General features: G+C 43.9%; 1 protein-coding gene across 1 annotated transcript in view; it reads left to right on the forward strand.

Annotated features, from left to right (window-relative positions):
• The first annotated feature begins 397 nt into the window (after positions 1–397).
• The window catches only part of PCDH19 (protocadherin 19), a 109,053-nt gene continuing 88,451 nt past the window's right edge, over positions 398–20,999 (forward strand). The window contains exons 1-3 of the mRNA XM_022580793.3: positions 398–2,583; positions 5,351–5,491; positions 6,174–6,501. Coding sequence (XP_022436501.1) covers positions 437–2,583; positions 5,351–5,491; positions 6,174–6,501 — 2,616 coding nt within the window. The 5' untranslated portion in view covers positions 398–436. The remainder of the gene's footprint in view (positions 2,584–5,350; positions 5,492–6,173; positions 6,502–20,999) is intronic.

The following is a 20,999-nucleotide window of genomic DNA, read 5'->3' on the forward strand; positions in this document are numbered from 1 at the left end:
GTACCCTCACTGCACTCCCCGCCTTCGCCTCAAGCGCGGTCAGGACTCAGCAGCGCGTCGACCCGGCCGCTCAGACGCCGTCCGACCCGCAGCCCTGCGCCGCTGCGGCCAGTCGAGCCCGGCTAACTTTGAAGGGGGAAAACTGAGTAGCCGGGCTGGAGGGAGGGGGCTCGGGGCCGCGCGGCGCTCCCTCGGCCCCCCGGAGCCCCCGGGTCCCCCGCGAGCCCCCGCCCGGTCCGCCGCAACCTCAGCATTGGAGCCGGCGCGGGTGTCCCCCCCGCGCCGCCGGGCCGCCCTGGGCGAGACTCCTCCGGCGGCCTCCGGGGCCCCGGGGCGCGCGCAACAGGCGGCCCGAGTCGGCGGGAAGCTGGAGCGCCGGCGGCGTCGGCCTCGGAGGGGTGTGGAGAGGCGAGGCCAGGCAGAGCCCCGCGCAGCCATGGAGTCGCTCCTGCTGCCGGTGCTGCTGCTGTTGGCTGTACTGTGGACACAGGCGGCCGCCCTCATTAACCTCAAGTACTCGGTAGAAGAGGAGCAGCGCGCCGGGACGGTGATCGCCAACGTGGCCAAGGACGCGCGCGAGGCGGGCTTTGCACTGGACCCACGGCAGGCCTCTGCCTTTCGTGTGGTGTCCAACTCCGCTCCGCACCTGGTGGACATCAACCCCAGCTCGGGCCTGTTGGTCACCAAGCAGAAGATCGACCGTGACCTGTTGTGCCGCCAGAGCCCCAAGTGCATCATCTCGCTTGAGGTCATGTCCAGCTCAATGGAGATCTGCGTGATTAAGGTGGAGATCAAGGACCTGAATGACAACGCGCCCAGCTTCCCAGCGGCACAGATTGAGCTGGAGATCTCAGAGGCGGCCAGCCCCGGGACACGCATCCCGTTGGACAGCGCGTATGACCCGGACTCGGGCAGCTTCGGCGTGCAGACGTACGAGCTCACGCCTAACGAGCTATTTGGCCTGGAGATCAAGACTCGCGGCGACGGCTCGCGCTTTGCAGAACTCGTGGTGGAGAAGAGTCTGGACCGGGAGACGCAGTCGCACTACAGCTTTCGCATCACTGCGCTCGACGGCGGCGACCCGCCGCACCTGGGCACTGTTGGCCTCAGCATCAAGGTGACCGACTCCAATGACAACAACCCTGTGTTTGGCGAGTCCACCTATTCAGTGACCGTGCCAGAGAACTCACCTCCCAACACGCCTGTCATCCGTCTCAACGCCAGTGACCCAGACGAAGGCACCAATGGCCAGGTGGTCTACTCCTTCTATGGCTACGTCAACGACCGCACTCGAGAACTCTTCCAGATCGACCCGCACAGCGGCCTGGTCACGGTCACTGGTGCCCTAGACTATGAAGAGGGCCATGTGTACGAACTGGATGTGCAGGCCAAGGACCTGGGGCCCAACTCCATCCCGGCACACTGCAAGGTCACCGTCAGCGTTCTGGACACCAATGACAACCCGCCGGTCATCAACCTGCTGTCGGTCAACAGCGAGCTGGTGGAGGTGAGCGAGAGCGCCCCACCGGGCTACGTGATTGCACTGGTGCGGGTGTCTGATCGAGACTCCGGCCTCAATGGGCGCGTGCAGTGCCGTTTGCTGGGCAACGTGCCCTTTCGGCTGCAGGAGTATGAAAGCTTCTCCACTATCCTGGTGGACGGACGGCTGGACCGCGAGCAGCACGACCAGTACAATCTCACGATCCAGGCGCGCGACGGCGGCGTGCCCATGCTGCAGAGCTCCAAGTCCTTTACCGTGCGCATCACCGATGAGAACGACAACCACCCGCACTTCTCCAAGCCCTACTACCAGGTCATTGTGCAGGAGAACAACACTCCCGGTGCCTATCTGCTCTCTGTGTCGGCCCGAGACCCCGACCTGGGTCTCAATGGCAGTGTTTCCTACCAGATCGTGCCGTCGCAGGTGCGGGACATGCCTGTCTTCACCTATGTCTCCATCAACCCCAACTCGGGTGACATCTATGCGCTGCGATCCTTCAACCACGAGCAGACCAAGGCATTTGAATTCAAGGTGCTGGCCAAGGACGGCGGCCTGCCCTCGCTGCAGAGCAACTCCACTGTTCGGGTCATCATCCTCGACGTCAATGACAATACCCCAGTCATCACCGCCCCACCCCTGATCAACGGCACCGCTGAAGTCTACATACCCCGCAACTCGGGCATAGGCTACCTGGTGACCATTGTCAAAGCAGACGACTACGATGAGGGCGAGAATGGCCGGGTCACCTATGACATGACAGAGGGCGACCGCGGCTTCTTTGAAATAGACCAGGTCAATGGCGAGGTCAGAACCACTCGCACCTTCAGCGAGAGCTCCAAAGCTTCCTACGAGCTTATCGTGGTGGCCCACGACCATGGCAAGACGTCTCTCTCCGCCTCTGCGCTCGTCCTAATCTACCTATCCCCTGCTCTCGACGCCCAAGAATCGATGGGCTCGGTGAACTTGTCCTTGATTTTCATTATCGCCCTGGGCTCCATTGCTGGCATCCTCTTTGTCACTATGATCTTTGTGGCAATCAAGTGCAAGAGAGACAACAAAGAAATCCGGACCTACAACTGCAGGTAGAGCCAACTTTTCTTTCTTTCCTTCTTTGTCTTGGGTGAATAATGTGTATCTGTGTCTCTGTGTGAAAACCCCAGTGCTTTTGTTTCCTATTTAAATACATGCACCCTACTTACAGCCCTTCTTTTTGGAGGGAGGGGGGAGTTTATGTCAGCCCAAGTTGATCAATTCTTTTGAACTGACAGTTTTCTGGAAGACAATCATTTACTGTTCGAATGGATTCTGTCACATAATGATGATGAGCAGAATAGCAATTATCATTTTAAAATTTGCACAGCTGTCTCCATGAAGTTATGGCAGAAAAAAATTAATATGAGAGAGAGAGAAAGATTGATTGATTTTTAGTAGAACCTTGAAGTACCACAACTTGATTTGGGGGCTGTAGTGTTTTGGGGACAGGTACTGAAAGGAAAGGGAGTACTGGCAGCTGTCCTGTCCTGTTGTAGAGAGAACCTCTGAAGAAAGCCTGTGAGTGGGAGTCTAAGGTAGGAAACAAAGTTGGGGGAAGAGAGAACAGGAGTGTATGGGGAAGCAGGCAATTAGAGTGTTTTAGTGTGTTCTTGGCTTATTTTGTATCCAGTCCCCAAACATCTGGCTATGTGAAGTGAAATTCTACTAGTCATCTATATGTTTTCAAATATCTGGTTATTGGGTAGAGACCAAACATCCCAATGAGGAACAGGACTTTTGCATCCAGATGTTTCACTAGAAGTAGCAATCTTCTGGAGTTGATGGTTCTTTCCTCTAATGTGGAACTCTGCTGTGGCCCTAAGAGCTGGTCCTTACCAGTGGATGTCACTATGGGCTGTGGTGTTACAGTTTCCCTTGAAATGTGTGCAGAATATGTGTGTGGTATGCCTGAGAGAGAGGGAGGTGGGGGAAGGAGGGAGGGAGGGAGAGAGATAGAGAGAGAGAGAGAGAGGGAGGGAGGGGGAATAGAAATGTGGAAACTGGAATGACACGTAGTAATTTTTTAAAAAAAAGATTTCCTGATAAGCACTTTGGAGGGTCTTACTGAAGCCCTTCCTTACAATATCCAATTTAGGATAATACATGTAATTTTTTTTCAGCAGTGTCTCATTGAAACGGTTGAAAAAAAAAGTTGTTTCTTTAGTTTGCTGAAAATGAATGATGCTGCTATTTCCAACCAAGGTGTGTGTGTGCTTTCAACACACCTACACATCCAGTGTGTCTTTTGTGCCATCTGTGCTTGCATGTTAATCAGTCAAAATATGTTCCTGTAGGTCCAATTTGTATTTGACATGAACTGAAATGCACACTTCTGTGAATCAGAGCCCCCTGAATATGTAACAGCCATGCAATTATTGTTTCCCTTTTACTATTCTCTGCGTTACACAAGTTAGTAGACAAATGCTAACCACACATGAATATCAATCAGGTGCCATAAAAGAGCAGCTGCAATGCCTCATAAATGCTTTAATCCTGTTGCTAGTGAAATGGCCATGACTTTTCTTTCCTTCAGCTCCGAGTCATTTCAGATGGGAGAAATGGAAATTAATATTACTCTTACCTTTGAAACCTGTGACTGCCAGTGGCATTTTTTATAGGAGAAAAATGAGGAGTCTATAAAATTTTATTTATATGGAGATAATGATAGAGGGGACTCTTTTAAGCCATTTCCTCAGCATAAAGTAAATGCATAAGACCCTTTCCTTGATGAAAAGAAATCAGGTTGAAATAAAGATATTGAAGGCTTTGCCACCTCTTGGTGATATATGACTCAAAGTGAGAGCTCTTTCTGAGAGCTTGCCAGGGAGATCATTAAACAGGGAGGAGAGCATTTGAAATGAAAAGAAAAAAAACAAAAAAAGTGAATCTCAGTGCTCTCCAACTTCACTCATATGTGTATTTTGTAAAGAGCTCTGTTTCCTGCGCTGGTTTGGGATTAATGAAGTACAGTTTAATTAAATAATTGCTCGATACAGAAAGGGCTGTGCAATGAATGCCTCAGCTGAATAATTGGACGGGGCATTGCCAAACTTACCCATCGTGGGTAAACAAAATGATTAGAACTTCTCATTGATTCTAAACGATTAGAAAAGAAAATCAACCCCAGTCCTGGGGTCTTTGGGATTTTATCTGCTCCCAAGCCCCAATAGCATCAGCTTGCCCTCACTGCAAGTCTGCCTGAGCACAGAGAGAAAGGGTGAGGGGAAGGCAACTGCTCAGCTCTAGGAAGATCCCTGGGACATAGCAAGAATGTGCCTCTGGAGATAGGCAATCTCCTGGTCTGATCACTTTTTAGAAACCTAAAGTTTAAGAGCTTGTCTTTCCGTGTATTAAGCAGAGGTTTCTTGTTCTCAGCCTCTGCAGAGCCTCTTCCTGAAATGCATTCATTTATGATACTTGCGAGATGATCTGCACTTGCTGTTTGAATTGGGCTCCCTTTTTGTATTCAGACAATTAGCTTTGTCGAGGGAGAATACAGGCACAGTCTTTCTCTTGTAAAGATCAACCTGTATTATTTATTAACCCTATTGTTTTGCTGATTATTGCTCAGAAATGGAATTTCCAGACAATAAGCTGAATCACTGTGTGCAAAATAATAAATGACTTTAAGAATCTGGCTACATTTAAATGTATTTCTTTTGACAAGTCTCTTAATGCTTGGTGTCTTTGGTGCGCGTTGCTGGGTCTGTGTCGGTGTTAATTAAATTGACCTCTTTATGTTCCAGCACAGCTGCTTGTAGGTACACCTGAATGGAGAGGGATGCTGAATGCACTAACCTTTAAATTCCTTTGCAGTAATTGTTTAACCATCATTTGTCTCCTCGGCTGTTTTAAAAAAGGACAAAACAGCAAGTGTCTGCATTGCATCTTGGTTTCTCCCATTAGCAAGGAGCAAGACAAAAAGGCTGAGGAGAAAGTGAGCCTAAGGGGAAAGAGGTAAAAAGTCTTTTCCCCTCGTTCAAATGGGTTTGGCTATCAGATTTCTTGAGGAGAGGTGGGGGGTGGGGTGGGGAGTAGAAGGGAGCAGGGCTAGGGCAGTGGGAACGAGGGTGTGGAGGAGAGGAGCTGAGGATTTGTCAAAGGACAGGGTCTGATTTGCTCCCGTTCAAAATCGATCAGTTCAGTCACCAAGGAACCTGATTGAGGGTGTTCGTCACATGGCAATTGCTTGGAGGAACTGGAAAGGGGATTACTTTTTATTTCTTTCTGTCTCCTCTTCTGTTAAATTAGAACTAGCTTCTTATTTCACCCAGGAGTTCCTTTGGCTTCCAAAAAAGCTCCCGATTTGAGCATTTTCATGCTTTCTCTCCCATAGGCTCAACTTTCCCCGTCCCCACACTCTTGTTAAATGGTCACTCACAATGAGGAATTCCAAATCTAAAGTATAGAAAATTTGGGGAGAGGTAGTGGGAGGTTACTATGTTTAATATAAAAACTTTACAGCCCTCAGCTTGTTTTCACATGTAGAAAGCACAGGGAGAAACCTGATGATGTAATGCACCAGAATAAGAAGCTGGAGCGGAGATGGGGTGCAACCCTCTGGGGTGCTTAATGTTTATTAAACGATGCATGGTTTGGGAGGGCGTTAGCGATACATGCTGCCTTTTCTGTCACATAGAATCGCTGAGTACTCCTATGGGCATCAAAAGAAATCAAGCAAGAAGAAAAAAATCAATAAGAATGACATCCGCCTGGTACCCCGGGATGTGGAGGAGACAGACAAGATGAACGTTGTCAGTTGCTCCTCCCTGACCTCGTCCCTCAACTATTTCGACTACCACCAGCAGACCCTTCCTCTGGGCTGCCGCCGCTCTGAGAGCACTTTCTTGAATGTGGAGAACCAGAATACCCGCAATACCAGCGCCAACCACATCTACCATCACTCTTTCAACAGCCAGGGCCCCCAGCAACCAGACCTGATCATCAACGGTGTGCCTCTGCCCGAGGTGAGTGCAGCTAAGCGGCTCTGTGAGGTCCTCCCAGGCCTCTTTCCCATGCTGCTCGCTGGACCCCATCAGCCTCTATGGTGGCACATTCCCTGGCAGGGGTGGGAGAACTTCTCTGCCTAAGCCCATTTCCAAAGTCAGGGTTTGCTACCAGTGCTTCTTGGGGCAGAGGGTAACCCAACATATTGAGCCTTTGTAGGGGTGGATGTTGGGAGTAGGAGCTCAAGGTCTGAGCCTTTGAAATACCTATATGGTATTTTGGCGTAATATGAATTGTACCACCTGTTGCAAATACAGTACGCTTGCCAGCCTGTTGTACCAGTACGACAGTTAAAGTGGCTAAGAATCAACAAGTAGTCTTAAAGATAGATGAGCCCTAGAATGCTCGGGGGCCAGTTTCCTAGTGTGAGAGTGATTCAGCCTTCTGAAGCCCCCTTTTGCTTTTTCTTTGGTCATATACGTGCTTTGCTGAGAATATGGATGGGCCGGTTAAAGGGAGGCAAACAAAAATATAAAAAAGCCACATTGCTGTTTCTTAATAGTTCTTATGGTGACATTTGACAAATGAGGAGGTTGAAACTGTCACTAATAATGAAAATTTCAGGAATTAACTATGTATTTGAGTTAGCTCTGTTTCTCTTTACCAGGAATGACTGTTTTCAAATGGAAGCATTTTTTTTTCTAGACACTACATGGTCCAGTGTTTGCTGTCTATTGAAATTTTTCAGGGTAGTAGGGTAGTAACGTGGATGATGGTAGGTTGGTGGCTGGGTGGAAGGCTATAAATAACAGCTCTTAAGTTAATTTCATTTTTCCTTGAATTGTTTAAGTCCCTCTTTGGTTGGAAATTTAATGCACTGGGAGGCATATGCCCTCTTCCAGGCCACTAATGAAAGGAATACTACATACTTGGAGAGCACTTCACAACCTTTGTCTTCTTTGATCCTTACAGTCAGGTATCTTAATAGGTTGCCCTTCAGTAGATGATGAATGGAGGTCCAGAGATGCTAAGGGACTTGTTCAGACTCACTGGGCAGGGATATCAAGAGAGAGAGAGAGGAAGGACTAGATTGCAGGGCTCTATAACTCTGGCGAGTGCTGTTTCAGTGACACTTCCCTGCCTCAGAAATAATTCAGCCTAACATACCTGGGCTGGGATGCATATAAAATGGCCTGATAGTATTTATATCAATTTCATAGGGCAAAGGGTTTTAGGATCACTTTTATCGACTGCTCCTCCTAGTTCCTGAAAAATATTTCTCATCAGAATTAATGGGGCCAAAAAGCAGTGCTTTTCATTAGAAACTGATGATTTTCTTCTAGCAACAGAGACACCAATATTGTCAATCTATAAATCTATAAGTAAGGATTTATTGAAAATCCAGTATTATGCTAGGTAGGCTCAGTTATAATTATGAATGTCAGTGGATACTACTAGGGACTAGACCATAGACTTTCTGGAGGACTGCTCATGGACCACCAAGAGTTCAACAATGCAGAGGGAGAGGTAGTGCTATGTAGTGGAATCAGATAGACCATGATTTTGAATCTGGGGGACATGTCTCACTATGGTATCCCTCTGAATCTCTGTTTCCTCATCTACAAAATGGGTACATGTGTCATGCAAGGTTGGTCCAAGGAATAATATGGCATTATGTAATGTAAGGGGACTGACACATAGGTACCCCCTGAATCGTAGGTCTCTTCACCAGACAATAATTGGAGAGTGACTATTGTAATGGCCTGCATACCTGAGTGTAACTCCCTAGGCACTTATAACCAAAGAGGAATTTAGGCTGGTTCTGTATAGAGAAGATCTACAAAGTGGTGCGGTTACCGTATTCATACTGGACTTTTAAATAACGGAGGTAAAAAATGCCAAGGTTTTGGGTTAGGTGCTGACTGCTGCTGCCAGTGGAGATGTACAAAAGAATTGAATCCTGAGGGCTTGGTGACTATGCAATCAATTCAAAGTAGTAGAGAAACATAAGCCCTGGTGTCTATGGGATGCTTTGAGGGGGCAAGAGATATATGACTATATCTGCATGGTTTACTTGAGATCTTGGTGTTCTTTCTGAGATTCTCCTGTGGACAAAATTAAACAAAGTATTGCTTCAGTTATTTAGAAAAGCCATTGAAAGTCTGAATTCTGATCTTATCTCTGACTCACAAAGCAAGATACTTTCTTATTTAACAAAGTCATGCAGACCTAGCGTCTAGGGCTAGTCAGGGCCAAGACAGCATATATTAGGCATGGTGAGGTTGTGTATTTCTAATATGCAGTCCTGGAGAGTTCAACTGACAAACCCATTCAGAAAGGAGAGAGGCCCACTCACAGCAGAGCATGAATCAGGCCATTTAAACCTGCATCTGTCACAAAATCCTGCATAGAGAAAATGACACTTCTTTTCTTCCCATACCAGAGGCCCTTGAACATGGACTAGGTAGAATACTTAGGTACAGTGAAATCTGTAGAGGTGTAGGGATGATTGATTCATACATTCAACTAATATTTGTTGTGTGTCTATTCTTTGTAAGGTTCTGTTGTAGGCTCTGGTGTTAGAGAAATGAAAAAGATGTCCTCTGATCTCAAAGAAGGCACATTCTAGTGAGGGAGATAAGCAAATAGGTGATTTGCGGTATGGAGTGATAAATGCTACTATCAGGTACAATGGGATAGTCTCCATTACTAGGATAATAATATCATAATGTATTTCCTACCTTTTCTTTATATTTTTCCAAATTAATTAATTGATCCATCTAAGAAACCAACAATTATTAAGCAATTATAGCACAGAGTGTTAAGTGCTACCATGTGATGCATATAAGATTCTGTGGAAATTTCTGTATTAAATCTTATTATGTCATGTACATTTTTCTCTATATTATTTCATTAAACCATTTTTTATTCATTAACTCAACCCAGGAGCATTTATTGCACACTTAGAACATGTCAGACACTGTATAACTTGCCGAGGATACAAAAATAAAACACTTGATCCTTGACCCCAGGGAGCTTACGGGAAGACAGACAAGTAAACAGGTCATTTCAGTTCAGGAGAACATCTCTTTACTGAGCACATATTACATTCTTACTCACCAGACTGGGACCAAAGGTCACTACGCATTAGGTTCCTTTGCTGGGCTACCTTGTGGACAAACTCACTCCCTTCATTAGCTGCAGCGTTGGTTACAGGGCTTACTGGCAATGGCATTACAGAGGAGTGAGAATTGCTTCCCTCACAGCGCTGCATCACACTTTAAAGTTTATCACCATGGCATTAAATCAAATCACTAAACATTGTTTCAGTGTCCACTGTGTGCTCAGCTGTGTGGCAGGTACCATGGGGATCCCAAATAAATATAAGATGTAGCATCTGCCTTCAGAGTTCATAGTTTGGTTGGGGAGCTAAGATCACCCACGTGATTTCCCTGTAAGCAACACAAAAGGGTTTCTAACCCCCAGTCACTTTGCAGCCTGCTTAGTACTCTCCTGCTACTCCTTCCCTGGCAGCGCAGCCATCATTTATATGTAGATTTACTGTTGAGCTCTCAAGTTTGGTGCTGATGTGAGGGTAACTTTTGCATCAGTGTGCAGACCTAGCCACATTTGAATATTGTTGGCTCTAGAAACTGAAGGGAACGTGACTTTAAAGGCAGTTAGATAGGAAAAGGCAAAGGGAATGGAGCACTGAAACATTCAATATTAAAAAACTCAAATTAAAAAATGCCTCACCAAAGAGACTGGATGTTTGACCATTTCAGCCCTCCTGAAGGCAGGAAGAGGTCCCACCCAAGTCTCTATTAATTACCAGCAGAAGGAATGAGTTGCATTGGAACTCAGCCTTTAGAATTATGGAGACCATCTTGCCTGGAATTCTTTTTTTTGTTTTTTTTTTTTTTTGCGGTACGCGGGCCTCTCACTGTTGTGGCCTCTCCCGTTGTGGAGCACAGGCTCCGGACGCGCAGGCTCAGCGGCCATGGCTCACGGGCCTAGCCGCTCCGCGGCATGTGGGATCTTCCCAGACCGGGGCATGAACCCGTGTCCCCTGCATCGGCAGGTGGACTCTCAACCACTGCACCACCAGGGAAGCCCTTGCCTGGAATTCTTTGTCTTCATTTACCTGTCCTCTGATGTTGGTCAGGAGGTCAGCTGTGTGGATTTTGTGGTTTTGTACACAAATTTGATGAGGGAACGTGGAGGATGCTTTTGCTGTTTACAGAAGACTTTTGTAGGATTAGTGATGTCAAGTATCTCTTAAATATTTTAAATTGAAGGTGAGATTTGCATTCTTTGGCATCCTGGTTTATTTAGTCCGTAGACTTAGTGTATATGTAAGTGAATGTGTGTGTGTGTGTGTGCACATGCATATGGGTGTATGGGGTGGGGGGATAGTGAAGAGAGAGGAAAGGAGGTTGAAAAAATAGATAATGGAGAAGAAAGTAAGTAGTTTTGCCAGTTTGCTAAGATTTTTCTAAACTTAGTCCAGTTTTTTTTATTATTATTATTTTTTTGATACACGGGCCTCTCACTGTTGTGGCCTTTCCCATCGCGGAGCACAGGCTCCGGACGCGCAGGCTCAGCGGCCATGGCTCACGGGCCCAGCCGCTCCGCGGCATGTGGGATCTTCCCGGACGGGGGCACGAACCCGTGTCCCCTGCATCAGCAGGCGGACTCTCAACCACTACGCCACCAGGGAAGCCCTAGTCCAGTTTTTTTAGAGCCTCCTCAGTACGGCAAATAATGTTTCTTCCAATCTTATGGAATGGTGGCATGCCTTCTGGGTGTCTCTGTATGCTACAAAGTATTACTCCTTTGTACATCAGCATTCCTGCATTACCCTTTTTGTCACCCAGGCCATGGTCCTTGTTGAAGGAGGAAAATGAAACTCATTTCTTCTGCTGGTAATGGAGACTTGGGTGGGACCTCTTCCTGCCTTCAGGAGGGGTGAAATGGCCAAACTTCCAGTCTCTTTGGTGAGATATTTTTAATTTGAGTTTTTAAATATTGAATGTTTCAGAGCTGACAATTCTAAGAGAGTGATAGTGGGCAAGAGCTTCCAGAATTCTAGTCATAGGGTGCATAGGGATTTAATTTTGGTTTCAGACTCCATCTTGAGCTCTCTCTTTTTATTTTTCCTTCTTTCACTAGCAAACTGTAACATCTTTGATATAAGACATCCTCAGGGTGTGTGCGTGGTCTGCTATGGTCACTCACGGAGCAGTTTCATAAGTAGCAGCACGGTAGCAGTGGATGAGTTTGCAGGACAAGGATGTATGTGGCAGACCAGATTGAATGCTTCCAATTATCCTACCGAAAGTCTCAGTGCGTGTTATCTTAGTGCAAATAATGAAACTAAAACATCAGTTAGGCTTTGAAGAAAAATAAGAAAGAAATAGCATGCTTTGGTCCCTAAAAAGAGTTTTAAAAGTTAGGGATTTGCAGTGATCTGAGTGAAACTCTGAGCTAAGGAGCTAGAAAAGCAGCCACAAACCTATCAGGTGTCAGGTTCAGAAGTCACTAGAAAATTAATAGGTACAATGAGGCTGGTTAGGATAGCAAGGTAACGACACAAATCACCCCCTCCAATTAAAACAAACCAACAAACGCTTCAGGAAGCAATTTTATTGTAATTTCCTTGTTTTGACAGGGTCTTGGAACCATCTGAGTCTTATCCCTAAGGGTCAAAAGTACCCCTCAGGCTTCAGAAGGAAGCAATGGAAAACAGTGCAGCCCACATATTTTCAAGGCTTACTCCAGTTTTCTTAAAAATCAAAGGCTCCACTTTTACTGAGAGACAGTCTAGGGCCACCCATTGCCTACATTGCATCTTATTGGCCCGTTTCACATCTAGTCTAAGCAGTGCGTTCCCCATGGGGATCCGCTTGCAAGATGTGTTCCAGAATAAACTGCTCCTCTGTCATCTCCATGCAACTGCTGCAGAACTGAGTTAGTTTACATTAGTATTTGCTAATTTATTATTATCATTCCTTATTGGCAATTAACTGGTTACTTTAGAGATCACCTCTCTCCCCATACACCTTCACTAAAGTTGAGCTCAGCCAGAGAGCTTGCTAATGATCCTGAGATTTCTCTCCCTAGGGGACTGGAGGCAGGACATTGCCATAGAGGATTCTGAGCCTTTGGAATTCCTCTTATCAGAGGACCACTTGCTTTGGGTCCCAGTAACCCTACCTGGTTTTTCTCTGTCAGTCAGATTTATAAGGTGGGAGGAGCTGCAGACCTCTTCTCCCCTAACCTTGCCCTAGTCTTTGCTGTGGCTTTGGTATACCATGCCCTGAGGCTGAAGCAGTAGGGTTGGGGGATTTCTTGCTCGGAATTGGAAGACTGAAAGAGGATGAAGTCACCTCCTGGCAAAGCTGGAGTCTTTCAATTATGGTGCTGCAGTGGATCTGAGGCGTCTGCTTGGAGTTTGAGATGTTGACCCCTCTGCATGTGTATCTCAGCTTCTAGGGCTTAGGGGAGGCCAAGCTTGACTGGATCAAGTGTCTCAGATGTGGGTAAATGAAGCCATTTGTACAAAAGGCCTGTGTATAAGAGGCGGGAGGCTGGCTCTGGAGCAGCCATTTTCCCCCACTGAGAGGAGGCTTGATTTCTTGATGTGTGACTGGCTGGCCTTTAATGTGAGCCTCATTTACTTCGAACAATTGATAGGCTTGAAGTGAAAAGTCCCAGAGGATCAGTTGTTTGTAGAGGGAAATGCTCTTCAAGTTACATTTCCTCTTTGGCTGTTGTGTAGTTAGGAGTGGTTTTTGTGTGGGCTGCATGGTGAGGGTCACTCTGCTTCCAGTGGGTGTACCCAGGCTGCTAGTGCCTTCCTATGTCCCCCCAGAAAACCAGGAGGAAAGTACTGCAGCCTGAAACTGGAGAACAGCTCTGCCAGCTCTAGGAACTTGGGGTCCCATGAGGAAATCTCATTTGCCATCATTCAGCAGCATTCAGGATTTTGCTTCAGGATACTGGTTAGGACCACATAGCGCCACAGCACTCCTGGAAGAGGTGTCAGAAGGGACCAGTATTTCTACTCTATAATCATGAAAATGGAGTTGCAGAGAAGGCAGATGAGTTGCCCAGGCACACATCATTTGGGGCCAAACTGGGTCCCTTTGGATCGATAGCAGTTCCTCTGTTGCAGTTTCCAAGTGCTTTCTGTCACGTAACAGAAAACTTGACTGGATTCCACAAGAAGACCTGTGGCTATACCTTTGGCCCGTAGTTGTGTTCCTGAAAAGTTGTGCAGCAGGAAGTGTTTGTTTTGTAAATTAGACCCCCTGTTAGCCACAGTAGTGGCATTCCGTATAGAAACACTGTGGTGGATTCTTTCATAAAGGAAAGAACCCTTGTGTAATGTGAATAATCAACTCCTTACCGATTTCCTTTGTAAATCTGGATTTTTCACATATCTTGTTTGCTTAAAGTGCAATTCCTCACATTGGCAAGATTTACAAAGCCTTTGAAAGGTGGGCCAATTCATTATTCCCTTGACTTCTCACTGTTTAGCCTTCCTGGTTGAATCTCACTTAATTACAAAATGTAATTATGTAATACCTAAAATACATGGTGTCCAGAGAAGACAGATAATATCTCCCAGATTTAACAAATGTTAACATTTCATATTTGCTCCAGATTTTAAAAAATTAAAGGTTACAGCTATCCTCTTCCCATTCTATTCCTCTCCCTCTATCCATTCTTTGTAAGTCTGTAGCTGGAAGAACAGCAACCCATCAGGAATGTTTTTGGTGCATTTTGTCTTAGCCTCATGAGCTCGCTTCTGAAAGAGATGGCTCTCATTTTGCAGCCCCAGGTCCTAAAAGCTCCCCAAGTCAATATGGGTCTCCTGGATTGAGTAGAGCCTGGGAATTACTTTGGAAAATGAAAACGCTCTCTTAAACTTGCTTTAAATTCAGGCTTTGGTAGTATATAAAGATGTTAAAAAAATTTCAGCCTTTGGGGAGGGAGAAAATTACTTTTTGGAAAGAAAATAAGTGAGAGTGAGAGTTAGACAGATTGACAGACAGACAGATGTCAGGGGCAGCTATCTTGAGTTTTGAGCAGACCATTTGGGATTGAAGCAGGCAAGAAGCTTGGTGTGAAGCCTGCATTCTCCTTGAGCTCAGTGTTCATGGACTAGCACTGGGGCTTCTCCATGTCAGATGCTTAAGCACTGCCTTGGTGTGCATAGTCTTCGGATGCTCCATTAAGTCTCCGAATGCCAGGGTGGCCAGTTTTCAGCTTCTCCCACCAGGCCCCATCTGGCCACTGTTCTGTGGCAAGCTGCTCTCCCTCACTGCCACCAGCACTGGTCTTGGCAGTCTCTGCTTTCTGGATTATTTTTGCTTGTAAATTTGATTTCCAGAGCATGAAGGGCACTTCATCTCAGATTGTGTAGTTTGCTCTTCTGAACAAAATGGATTCCCTGTGTAAGCTGGTGGGAAGATAAGTTCAATACAAAGGCCAGACTCTCCCTTTAGGGGAGTGTGTGTGTGTGCGTGTGTGTGTGTGTGTGTGTGTGTGTGTGTGTGTGTGTGAGAGAGAGAGAGAGAGAGAGAGAGAGAGAGAGAGAGAGGGAGAGAGAGAGAGGACATATCTACTTGTCTCACCCACTTATTCTGCCTCTGAGGTGATGGAGCCTTTATGAGCTGGCCTGATTGTATACATATCTATGAGCTTAGCTTCTCAGAGCTCCCCTCCCCACTGTGACACTTTGCTGGTTATCTCCCTGAGGAAATGCTTATAAACCTCATCACAGCAGGGTGTGATCCCCCAAATGTGAGGCCAGGGCACCCCAATTTGATATAGTCCAGGGACAGATATCCTGGGGACTATTTTTAATTGAGAGCTCTGAGTAGGAAGCAGTCAAATAAACATTGCTGTGCATACAACCTAGCTTAAGAAAACCTTACAGGGAATCTCAGTTCCTTGGAAATGATTTTCTGAGTCTCAGTTTCTCTTTTTGTCTTTTTTGGGCATAATTCTGTTTAAAGTCTTCCTCTTTGATTCACTTGGCTCAAGGAAATCTTGTTTGGGCTGCCTATGTGTATAGGTACTTTGCTATAAAACCATATCTTTTCTGAGTGAGATGTATGAGTAGGGAGACTAGATCAGACTGCATTCATAGGGATTGACTTAACCTTTAAGCAACTTTTTTTTTATAACTAAAGATGCCTGTAATCTAGCATTCATATTTGAAGCTTGACATGCTTGAGGGATACAGGACTCTGGAAATGCAGGGACAAGCAGAGGCATCTGGCTGTAGGTAATGTTGAATGACTTGTTGGAAGACTGATTCCCTTCTCTGTGCTGCCAGGCACAGAGGCCATGGTGAGGACACAGGCATGCTGCCCTCAGAAGACTGTCACTGACTCTGATCTTGCCATCCTGGTCATTTCTTTAATTAGTGCATTTCTATTTTCTCAAGTATGGACTTTCAAGTGATGGAGTATGCTAATGGCAACATTTGTTCCTAAGACCTTAGGGGAGAGAACATGATGGCATTAGTATTAAATAATGTCTTTTTCATAGTGAGATTTTGCCTGATTTTTAATTGCAAAACAATTTATGATAGTTATGGCTCTTTAGAAACAAATCTCAAATGCTATATATGAAACACTAATTTTCTGTGTGGCTTGTGAGCCTGCTAATGGGATGTGTGTCCTTACATCTCTAGGTCACTCTTTCTAATTTTGCCTCTACTGGTAATTCTTTAGAAACAGAAAAAGGTGTGTGCTTTGTTGCAGCAAGAAATACAATAAGGAAATGCCTGAAATGGAAAGAAAGTTAAACTGCTTTTGCACGAACTCTATGTAGGGTCCTGATAGAGCAAAATCTTATAAAACTGGTAAAGCTTGGTGTTTGCACATCTGATCATCTAGCGCCCTCAAGAAGTGATCATGGAAGGTGGAGAAAAACTGAACTGCAAGGGTTCATCCGGAACTGCAAAGGTTTGTGGCTGTGCATGGTGTCATATTTGGAGTCAAATATGTGTGTGACACTTGCAATACCTTGCTTTCCTCACCCTTTGAGCCTAGAAAGCTCCATTGGGACAGTTATCCCTAATGTGTGTGTCACCCCTAGTCACTGTATTCCCAAAGATAATCTAGAAATCTGTAATTCTGGGATAGGGGAGGAGGAGGTCACTAGCAAAACAGGTGAAACAGAATTAAAAACCTCATAAAAGAGGAGCTTTAGTTTATTGAAATCTATTATTACTTAGGAAAGCAGACTCCAAGACATTGAGAATTCTGAAAAATCCAAACAGATGCCAAACGGCACCAATCCTGGAACAAACATATAAGGAGACTGGGTCAGGGGATCTCCAAGTTCTTTTGCAGTTCTAAGTATAATTTGAATTTTGCAGTATTGGTTTGAAGGGTTTCATATAACTGCATTAAGGTTTGAGTCTATGATGACAATGGCTGCTACAATGGCTACCACAATGGTGGTATTGAGACTAAGGAACTTAGCTATGACAGGTGACACAATAGATACGGCCCTTTAGCTTTTACATGAGGGCAAGATATTCTGTGTCTAATGTGAGTTGTATGTACGTCAAAAGTCAGTAGCCTCCCTATTCAAATGGGTCTCCTTGTCCAATGTGAGTCCTGTCATAAAGGCAGCAATGAGTACATTAACCTGACTTCAATTGGTCTGTACTTGCTCTAGGGATGAGTAGGAGATACACTTCTCTTGCCTGGCCAGCTAGACCTTTCAGAAGAACACAAATTCACTTAAGTATAAACTATGTTGATTATCACGCTACCGAAAAAATCACAGGGCTGTAAGTCACCAAGACCTCCTTTTTAAGTTAGGTATTCTTGAGAACTGTTTTGTATATCATGATAAATTATCTAACCTTTCATACTTTTGAAGGCCAACATTATGGAAATAAGCAGCTTTTTATTCCATTCTAAGGTCAGTCTAACTAAATTATGCAACTTCTAATGCAATTGCTTGAAGCTTCAACTTTGAAAGTTTTCTCATTTTAATACCCTGCAACAGAGATAAATATTTTTTAGCTACTATTCATGCTTAACAATATATTTCCGTGATTGTCCATTTTTTTGGTGGCATTTGTTGGCATGAGAGGCAGTTCACCATGGCTTTGCTTATTTTGCTGTTTGCTATAGATAATCAGCAAAGAGCCAGAATTCAAAAAAAACATGTATTTTTGTTTTTGTTGTTATTTTTAAATTTCAGGCCATAGGAGGCTAACTGAGCCCTACAGAATCAATATATAGGGGGCACTTGGGGTTTTTCTTGAGAATCAAAAATGAGGTAGATTTTCTTTTAAAGTAGATTTGATTCCAGAATTATTAAACTCAATGCATGTTGGAGGCTGGCGGATTGCATTTAGCAGGATTTGGGGCACTATCTGTAACAAAGCAATCTACTTCTTTCAGAGAGTAAACTGCAATTTCAGGGGAAGGAGAGGTCAGTAGGGGAGCTTTTGGGAAGCTCTGTTTTACTTTTAAGCCCCCTAAAGAATATTTTTCAGGGGCTCCTTGAAGGCAGGGCCAATTCTGTGCAATTCCTTCTGTACAGTGTCAGGTGTTATTGTGTTTTGTTACTCGTGAGTTATATAGTTTCTGTGGTGGTTATTGTGCACATTAGTAAATGGTATTCATTTATTCTAGGTAAAGCCTGGCCCTCTATGTGGATTACTTCCAGACTTTAGTGAATGTACTTCCTGTTTAATTAGTTAGACTTTCTTTCAAAAAGATATTTTGGCTTGAAAATATTCACCCATTCGTCCATCCACCAAATATTTGTAGATCATCCTTTATTGACCAGCCAGTACTCAGCTCTGAGGGACATAGAGCAAGTATAAGCAGTGCCTACCCTCATAGCTTATATTGTCATTGAGGAGACAAACTGAGAAGTTAAACACATTTTAAAAAGTCAATGGGGAAACTAAGGATTATTCACTAAGTGGTGACATGTAATTGATTAACAATTAAAAAAAGTTTTAATTTCCCACTATATGTCAAAATAAATTCCACATGGCTTAAAGAGTTAAAACTTTAAGATGAAAATTCAAATAATACAATTATTAAAAGAAAACAAATAAATATCCATCTAACCTTGAAACTGAATAGGACTTCAGAAGCGTAAAAGCAGTGTAAATGAATGCGAAGAAAAATACCAGCAGCTCTGGCTAAGTAAAATTTAGAAATGTCTGTATGTCCCAAAATATCAAAAGCTAAATAAAAAATAAACTATAAGCCAGGAAATATTTTCAATTTATATAGCAAAGAACCTATATTTATTATTTCTACAAATATTTATAGAGTGCTTACTGTGTGCTTATCACTATTCAAAGTGCTGGGGATACAACAGTGAACGAAACAAAGTCTCTGTCCCCATTGAGTTTATATTTTTATGGGTACAAATAATAAACAAATAAATATATAATATGTTAGGTGGTGATATGTAGAAAAATAAGGAATGGTAAAGGGCACATGCTCTGCCAGGAATGAAGATTCTCTAGGGAGGTCAGGGAAGACATCTTGGATAAGGGGACATTTAAGCAATGCCCTTCAAATATATAGAGCTCTTACAAATCAATAAGACAAATACTACAATATAAAATTTATGGGACTTCCCTCGTGGTGCAGTGGTTAAGAATCTGCCTGCCAATGCAGGGGACACGGGTTTGAGCCCTGGTCGGGGTAGATCCCACATGCTGCTGAGCAACTAAGCCCATGCGCCACAACTACTGAGCCTGCGCTCTAGAGCCTGTGAGGCACAACTACTGAACCCACGTGCCACAACTACTGAAGCCCACGTGCCTAGAGCCTGTGCTCTGCAACAGGAGAAGCCACCTCAATGAGAAGCCAGTGCACTGCAAAGAAGAGTAGCCCCCACTTGCTGCAACTAGAGAAAGCCTGTGCGCAGCAACAAAGACCCAACACAGCCAAAAATAAATAAATTAATTAATTAAAAAATTATGCAAAGGACACAAATAGGTAATTCATAAAGAAGCTGTACAAATGACCAGTATATGAAAATATTTCAATCTTAATAACCAAATAATAGCAATGGAATGCCATTATTAACTTTTAATTATGGACACTATATATACTTATTAAAAAGTCAAGCAGTACAGGAGTGTACAAAATAGAATTGAAGTCTTCACAACTCTCTTCTCACCCATCCATTACCTCAGGGGAACCACAGACAATAATTTGATGTGCAAGATGTCATTTTTTACTTATCAAATAAGGAAAGATTAAAAAAATATACTGAGCATTGGCAAGAGTGTGGTTATCATACGTGGAGTATAATTGATAGAACTGAAATTAATATAATCTTTCTTGGGGTGCAATTTGTCGATATTTAAATGTCCTTGAGGGCTTCCCTGGTGGCGCAGTGGTTGAGAGTCCGCCTGCCGGTGCAGGGGACACGGGTTTGTGCCCTGGTCCGAGAAGATCCCACATGCTGTGGAGCAGCTAGGCCCGTGAGCCATGGCTGCTGAGCCTGCGCGTCCGGAGCCTGTGCTCCGCAACGGGAGAGGCTACAACAGTGAGAGGCCCGCGTACTAAAAAAAAAAAAATGTCCTTGAATATGTAGTGTTTCTTCTTCTGGAAGTTATCCTAAGGAAATAACTTTAGATTTGCTTAGAAATTTATGTTCAAGGGTGTGAATCTCAGCATAGATTATAGAAATAAAATATAGGAAATATCCTAAATATCATCAATATGTGAATGACTAAATATATCATGGTACATATATTGCTAGAATTCTATGAAGCCATTAATATAATATTTTGAGGAATATTTAGTGACACAGGAAAATGCTCATGTTTTACATTAATTGAAAAAAATAAGTAAACAAAACAGCATGTATAGATTGATTCCAGTTGTTTATAAATACATATGCAGAGAAAATACACTGGAAGGTAAATTACCAAAGTGTTAATAGTTATCTCAAGTTCAGGAAATCAGGTGATTTTTACTTTTTAAATATACTTTTCTAATTTCCCTATTTTTCTACATTGAACATGTATTATCTTTGACATCGGAAAGCAGTTACTTAAAAAAGTTAACTACTGTATTACACAGTAACTATTAAGGAACAAAGAGGTGGCATAAACAGGATTGTAAGTTATTATGAGGAGGGACAGATCAATTATTCTTTTCAATTTCATTTTTCAGTCAGATTATACCTTCTGAATTTTTCTTCTTATTTTTCCTTTTTTGGAGGTCTCTCTCAGATGATAACAGGTATGAAGGTTTATATTTAAAAATAACCCTTTTCTTTACAGTTTACGTTTTAAGTGTGAGAAATAATGTTATGAAAAATATATTTTCCTCCTTCATTCTTCTTACCCATATGTATACTCTTGCAAAAGTAGATTTATTTCACCAGTGTTAGACATCTGGTTCAAAAAATTTATTTTTAGAATGAGGGATTTTGAAATAGTAACATTTAACTTTAATCCATACAGATTTTTAATACTATAAAAATGGTGTAGACT

Source organism: Delphinapterus leucas, chromosome X (assembly GCF_059928025.1).
Source record: "Delphinapterus leucas isolate spDelLeu-1000000601 "Yukka" chromosome X, BTC_Dleu_Yukka2, whole genome shotgun sequence".
Classification (NCBI taxonomy): Eukaryota; Metazoa; Chordata; class Mammalia; order Artiodactyla; family Monodontidae; genus Delphinapterus; species Delphinapterus leucas.